Here is an 8,066-nt window from a genome sequence, read left to right as displayed (position 1 = left end):
AAATATTGCATATATTTTTGGACAACTGAATAATATAGTGAAACAGTTAATTTACAGTTAGATCTCAGCATCGAATATGTGGTCCACAACAAGTTGGGTGAAAAAGTGGTTAAGAGGTTTTCAAAATAAACCAGAAGAACATTTTCATTTATCAATTTAACCTTATTTTGTTTCGTCCATTTAATGAATTGCTGGTATGTAATTGCATATGGTACCTTCGTTTTGATTTTGGTGGCAAAAGATTAGCACAAACATTTTGTGCTCTCATTTCTATCTCGTCAACATCACTTTCACTAACTGATATTTTAAAATCAACCTTCATTTAACTTCCACCAACTTAGGTTAAAATTACGCGAGTATCAACAGGAACAAGCCGGATCAACAATTAAAATTGTCAACTGATCAGCTGATCAGCTGATTAGTTGACGTTCGAAGTATTACAATTGTACTTCTTTTCTCTCAATCCTTGAACCTCATTGGTTCGTTACCCGTGTTGATAAGAGAAAAACAATGCTGATATGAAATGAAACTATGCTGATATGAAAGTAAACAGCTGTTAAGTGAAACTTTTCAATTCCAAGAACTAAACTGAAATGGCTACTTTAAAAAACGGTCGTAGGTAAAATACCTATTTCACCACACTCCACAGGTAAACAGGTGGTTCTGTAATATTTAAGGTCCAGAAGTTCGTTGTTTAAAGAAAGGTACCAGTGACATTAGCAGGAGTCCTTTAAATTTACTGACCTCTCTTGCTTTATTTTTTTAAGCATTTTTTTCAGTTGGCTCTCAATGAAACTAGACAAAACACAAACATATGAGACAGGTTTGTTCAATAATGTTGAAATTTCACTGATATTGGAAAGAAAAACGTTGACTATACAACTAATTTAATGATTCTGTTAAAATAGTTAAGTGTACAAACAGTGTAGTGGCTGTATGCATGGGTTTTCATTACTATCCTGTATGTTTCTGGTAGTGTGCTGAAAATTTAACTAACGACTAGATGTAATTGACAGTAATGCTTCAATTATAAACATGCCTTAACTGATAAAATACCCAATATTCATGCTGATATCAATAATGTAAATGCATAAAATGTTAATAGGTTTAGTGTGTTCTAATGTAACTATTTTATATACGAGACTTGCACGCATAATGTTTTAATAATATTCTTAAAGCAAATTTCTTGTAGTAAAATATGTATTTTGAGTGTAACCTAGCCATTGTGTGTTTAAAACATATCATCGTATAATGTTTTAGTGTTTAGGATGGGAGTCCCCGTAGATACAAAGGTACCCTAAGTTCACCCTTATAACCGGACATAAATCCTACTAAGCAGGAGGGACTAAGTGGTCTATTGACTGTAATCTCCACCCTAATGTCAGAGTTTCCTATCTCAAGGTCACAAATCAGTATTACACTTCCTTACTTTCCCTCTCCCACGTGAGGCGTTTTTAGGTGGTAGTAAAAGGTGCAAAGGTGTTAATTCTTTTTTTATAAATTATTTTCTGCTTTTTAATTGCAGTCCGTTATTGCCAGTTGAACTCGGTTTTGTTTATGTTATGATTTTTGTCGGTTGACTTTTCAAAGATTCTGTGTAAAGTCAATACATGAAACAGGTGGATCCTGATATCAAAGCTTACTGATGATAAAGTATTCCGTTGGTTTGAAAATTAAAAACTTAAGGTATACAAAAGTGAATATTTCACCTTCGTTGTGCCATATCTCTAAAGGCAGAGTCCTTTCTCTGTATTTTAACTAGACATACTGTAGTTGTTTTGGTAATAAGATCTTAATAATGTAATGTTTTAATGTATTTTTTTAATAATAATTTTAATGTTATAATAATGTAATAATGGTTTTTTTTAATAATTAATCCAATTAATTATTACGTTTACAACATGCGTTTAAAATCAGAACAACTTACAAATAAATACGCTTGTAACATTTCTTTTCAAAAGGTGATTTTTTACTTTTAAAATGTTTTAAACACACAAGTTCACATTTTACAAAAATAACTATCATATTTTCAGCAACGAAAAAGATCAAGCCAAAAAAGTTTATTTAAAAGTGTCATTAAGTGTTTTTGATAAAAAGGAGGTAGGGTGAACATAAGGCTGCTGCTAACATAAAGACACAGAAGGAGTCTTTTTTTCAAAAAGAAAACTTAATCCACCAAATGAATTACGGGAGTAGATGATTAATACAAAATTTAGTCATACAGTTTGTAGAGGGATACACTTAAAACATGAAAATAGTACACTGTTTGTAAACTATAGCTACGACAAATCATAAGTTTAATTTACATTCTTCACTTTGTTGAGGAAAGCCTTATTCACATTTGTTAAAATAACGTTTATATTTTACTTGCATAAAGCAGTCGGTTGCTTTATAGTTGTAAAAGCTGGGTTTTCCTAGCAGCGGAGTCGGCCGGCGGAGAGCGGACAACCGAGAGCGGACAGCGGAGAACGGAGTCCGCTCTCCGCTGTCCGCTGTCCGCTGGCGGAATTGTGATTGTAGAATTGTTGTTCATTCGTGTTCTGAAAGTGGTGTGGTGTGGTCGATATGGACATGGATAGACTCGCTATTTTATTACATCTTGAAGAGGAGGATGAGGAAGAAATGGAAGAGGAGAAAGTGTTGCTACTGAATTTGACAAAGGGCCGAAAATGTGAAAGTGAGATTTATAAAACGCGTGAAGATGAGGGTGTGTTCAACATTCTGGTTAACAACCATTTGATTGATGACGAACTGCGGTTTAAGCAATACTTTCGTTTGACTAAACAAGAGTTCTTTGATTTGTACGAAGAAATCCAGGATGTAGAAGAACTGAAATCGCATGTTTATAACAGAGTCGCAACGCCAATTTCAGTGAATATGAAACTGGCACTAACACTAAGGTATGTGTTGTATAAACTAAAAAATAAGCTTTTTAAACTGTTTATGAATGTATTCATCGCTGCAAATCTCACTTCAACGCTTTTCACATCGTAAAAATTGCAGAATTACAGTTTTATTGTAAAATTGTCGGTTTTAAAATGCATATCATATCTATGATGGAATAAAAAACATATTTGGTCACACAACATTTGTTTACAAGATGATTTTTCACATTAAAACGGCAAGAAACTTTGTCTTTATAGTTGAAAACTAGCTGATCTGAATTGTACACGGTTTTAACTGACTACTGAATTCCCGTACGTAGGACGGGCTAACACCTCGTATTAATAATTACCAAACTTCTTAAGTGGCCAAAAAATAAAAACAATTATTCTTAACACGAACACGTTTATGTAGAATAGTGCTATAAAAAAATTGGTGGTTAAAAATAAAGCATAAGATAAACATAGTGTTAACTACTACGTTTAATAAAATAAGAGACAAAATCAAGACAAAGTTTGAAGACAAGTTAAGTATTAAGACAAGTTTGAAGACAAAACATTTAAACATAGTGTTAACTCCTACGTGTAATAAAATAAGAGACAAAACCAAGACAAAGTTTTAAGACAAGTTAAGTATTAAGACAAGTTTGAAGACAAAACATTTAAACATAGTGTTAACTCCTACGTTTGAGAAAAAAAAGATACAAAACCAAGTAAATCAGTAATAAATAAAAATGTTACCGGGATGGTTTTTTGGTTTAATTGTTTTTTTGCAACCAACTACTATCAAAAACAAAATCGTTCACTGGCAATGGCCGTTCAGTGTATGTGTGCCTGTTAGACTGTAGGCCTACTGATGTTGATGGCACCGAACTGTCGTAATTAAAAGTAGAAAATCCTCCCTGTTGTAGTCCTTCTAACTCAGTAATAATGTTAAACACTTTTATTTTTGCTTGCCGTTTTAAATCTTTACTAAAATTCCTAGTAGTGGCGGCCATGGTTTTGAAAAACAAATCCATTTCGTCCTCTTCTCTCTTCTCCAAAAGGAGTTCAACTTTCCTGCGGTGCTCTTCTCTGGCAGACTGTCTTGAATTTAAGATCCCTAGGATGCTTGAATCTTGCATTACTTTTTTTCTTTTGTTTTGTTTTGGCTTTTCTGTTTTTGTTTCATCCCCACGATTCCCTGTATTTGAACTCGTCTCACATTCCGAAATATCTCCTTGCACATTCGACGCTGTTAAATCTAAGAGATCGTCAACATAATCTAATTGATCACCAAATGATTCTTCAGAGACCGATGATTCAATATTTGTTAAACTACATCTTTCCTCTGGCACCACATCTAAAAAACGCAGTCTTTCCCAGTATCCCGCTTTCCTTTTTGTTGCTGCAGACCCTGTTGTTTGATTTCTCTCTTCCTTCTTTTGTTTTCTAAAATAATCCCTCATATTCTTCCATCTGGCTTTACACTCAGTCCCTGCAACACACCCAAACTATGTAATAATGTAACACTAAATTGGTTTTATGTATCCCCTATGAATAATAATCAATTTAAATACGCCATTATTTTTGTTAATAGCACAATACCTATATTGTTATGATGGCAAAGGTTTTGTAAAAAAACTCTTCACCTCAGTCCTAAATTATGTAATTTCTGAACCCTTCAAGTTAAGCAATGATTCTAGGTCAACAATTTTTTTTTTTTATTTAGTGCAGTATGTAATGATATATAGATAGTATTATACATTATTATTTCTAATAAAAACTTTTAATTTCAGATTTCTGGCCACTGGAGAATCTTTCCGATCTTTAGGATTTTCTTATAGGATATCCCCTTCAGAAATAACAAAAATTGTTCCAAAAGTTCTAAAGGCTTTAAAAGAAAAACTGTTGGTAAAATATTTGCCACCACCAAGTGAAATTGATTGGAAGAAAAAATCAGTTGAGTTTTTTGAGCGTTGGGATTTTCCAAACTTAGTTGGCGCTTTAGACGGCAAACACGTCAGAATAGTTGCTCCAAATAACACTGGAAGTTTATTTTTTAACTATAAAAAATACTTTTCAGTTGTACTATTTGCTTTAGTTGACGCAAATTGCAAGTTTCTCATTGTTGATGTTGGATCATACGGGAAAGAAGGAGATTCTGGAATATTCCAGAAATCGCTTCTGGGAAAAATGATTGAAGATGGAAAAGTGATTTTCCCCTTGCCAGAATACCTACCCAATTCCAACATTTTACTTCCACATGTCGTTTTGGGCGATGAAGCTTTTAAATTAGATAAACACATGATGAAGTGCTATCCTAAACGGCAAGCTGTGGAAGATCTAGAAAAAAGAGCTCTAAACTATCACTTTTGCAAAGTTAGGAGAGTGTCAGAGAACGCATTCGGCATCATGTGCGTGATATTTAGAATCTTTTTCACTCCCATAAATGTTAAACCAGAAACAGTGGATAACATTATTATCGTGTGTTGCTGCCTGCACAACCTAATTAGAGATAGGTTTTTGAAAGAGAACCCTAACCACAGATTGATTGATGAAACTATACATGATTTTCCAGTTGAAAATATGATTCCATTGGCCGGTACAGGAGGTTACACAAGATTGGAAGGCTTTAAAGTCAGAGAAAGGTTTGCAGAGTATTTTAATGGTAAATCAGCAAGAAGAAAATAAATTCCTCGTGTAACATTTTAAGAAAAACTGGGAACTGTATATGCCTACATAATCTTAAGAATATTTTTTCTTATCAGTACAGTATATGTAAATATTGTAAAATACTTGTAAATAATTTAGTTTTCTTTGAGTGTAAAATAACAACTATAAAGTTCACAGCAATATACTTAAAATAAAATGCCATTCACTTAAATTATATATTTCTTTTGTTTGAAATTTGTGACTCTATTCAGGGTAATTTCATTAATTTTCCCTAACCAAAATTAACCTGTAATATCTTCGAACGTAGGCTTGAAAGTTAGGATTATTAATAACACTAGCTTGCATTGTGTAGATATAAAGTCAATGCTTGCAGTTAAAATAACCCTGCATAGTTATGTTGTAAACTAGGCATATTGACATTATGTAAAGAGTTACCATTTCGTCCATTCTATAACTAGGTACATATAGAGAACAGAGTCCAAACTGAAATTTAAATATCTTGTGCACATAACGTTAACAGCGTAGGCCTGCAACCATAGTTCTTGCCGAAGACTAGTGATTAATATGATACTGTATTTATTTAGATGGGCAATGAGAAGAACGTTTCATATCAACATACTACAATAAACATGAAAACATACCTACTGTCTAGTCTCGTCTACAGTTAATAACTGTATTATTGTGAGTGCTGTTCACCCCCTGTGCCCTATGTAATATGTGGAAATATATAACTACAGAGCTATTAAAAAGTTAGATACTGTTGTTAGAAAATAAATACAAATAATGCACTTACCAGTTTTGTTCATTGTCTTGCCAATATCACTCCATATAAACTCTTTCTTCACAACATTCTTATAATCCTTCTCCATTATATTCCATATTATAGGATGACCCTGAACCAACTCAATGAGTTGTTCGTCGTCAGAGGCAGTAAACCGACTCATGGTAGACACTTCGTGCTGTACTGTAAAAATGTTACAATTTGCTAAATTTATCTTTTCACGTAAAACTAAAATAGGTACAACTTTCAATAGATAGAACTTTCAATAATATATCGAAGATAACAACATCAGATGAAACGAAGGAAGTATTTCAAATGATATCAAATTAATTGTTAAATAAATATCCCAATCCTTCCTATATACAGAGTGAGGCAGACCACCCGTAAGCATACTATTACGGGATTACGTTATCACCTAGAAATTCTAATTTATTTAAAAACCTAGAATTGAAATTATTCCTCCCTAAATCACATACGAAGAATCTATTTAAAATACTTTGAGCATATTCCATGCACAGGGTGTTCCAGAACTGAAGGTCACGGGCTCAAATCTAGAAATTTCCTGTTATCAACCCATATCTTTTTTATTTTAGAAAACTCTTGCTTAGACCCACATTTTTATGAAAACAGAACTCAATTATCTCATTCCGTTTCAAAATGGTGGTCATTTTTGTGAATTTTTCGTATATACACGTAATGTCCTAAATTTTCAAAAGCCTACATCCAAAAAAATTATAAAAATGTATTATTTGGTAATGCAATTAACATGCATTGTGTAATTTTTTACTATAAGTAAGATTTACTTACTTTTGCCTGGATGTGTCAAATGTTTACATATGCTGTACATGTTTCGAGCTACTTACAGCCAGGCCACACTAAAAAAACAGACCGTAATGCTCGTCAAGCATGACGTCAAGATAGAAGACGGCAATGACGTAGGTATTTATTTATTTATTTTCCAAGGAAAGATTAAAACAAGCAGATGATCACAATTGGCAAACATTACGTCATTACCGTCTTCTACCCCATAAACCCTTGTTCCCACAATCCGATCATACTAGTTCACGAACTCGTTCGAATAGGTTTTCACGTTTATACCAAATTTCGTCAAAATCGGAACATTTTTGCTCGAGTTATCGTGATAACGGACACACATACATGTATATGAATAAATAAATAAATAAATAAATATATACATAATATGTTCTGTTTTTATCAAAATGTGGGTCTAAGCAAGCAAGAGCTTTCTAAAAATGTACAACAAGATGTGGGTTGACATAAAGAAATTTCCATATTCGAACCTGTGACCTTCAGTTCTGGAACACCCTGTGCTTGGATCATGCTCTGAATGTTTTTAATGGATTCTTTGTATGGGGTTTAGGGGGGAATAATTTAATTTCACTCTACTAGGTGAAAACTCACCCTATGTATAAAACATACTTTGGAATAAGAAAGGAACTCAGTCACAAAAAATATGAAATTCAGTTAAGCCTCCGAAACAATTCCTATAACATAGCTGCACAAAGCCATAATGTAAAAACAAAGTCCTAATAATAGAGATATGGACCAATTCAATTTAGTATTTTAAAGAGAAAGGACCTCAGTCCCTTTCTGGTTTTACACAGTTGTTTTGTGTTTTTCCAAAGGCTAGAGGTTTAGTGGACTAAAGCCCCTTCTCATTCCAAGGATCCAACTTATTTTAAAAACGTTTGTTTAATTAGAATAGATACCAAGAAACTCCTTTAAAA

General features: G+C 33.0%; 1 protein-coding gene across 1 annotated transcript; it reads right to left on the bottom strand.

Moving 5' to 3' along the window:
• Nucleotides 1-2,389: 2,389 nt before the first annotated feature.
• Nucleotides 2,390-6,481, bottom strand: LOC128989031 (uncharacterized). The gene is made up of 3 exons (XM_054410886.1): nucleotides 6,331-6,481; nucleotides 4,087-4,359; nucleotides 2,390-2,499 (listed from the first exon to the last, which is right to left on the bottom strand). The coding sequence occupies exons 1-3, from the start codon at nucleotides 6,479-6,481 to the stop codon at nucleotides 2,390-2,392; spliced, it is 534 nt and encodes a 177-aa protein (XP_054266861.1).
• Between the last annotated feature and the right edge of the window lie 1,585 nt (nucleotides 6,482-8,066).

Source organism: Macrosteles quadrilineatus, unplaced genomic scaffold (assembly GCF_028750875.1).
Source record: "Macrosteles quadrilineatus isolate MER2022 unplaced genomic scaffold, UCM_ALF_1.0 Scaffold_3__2_contigs__length_128488019, whole genome shotgun sequence".
NCBI classification, from domain to species: domain Eukaryota; kingdom Metazoa; phylum Arthropoda; class Insecta; order Hemiptera; family Cicadellidae; genus Macrosteles; species Macrosteles quadrilineatus.
Note: the sequence above shows the minus strand (reverse complement) of the source record. Positions and strands in the feature narration are given on the sequence as shown.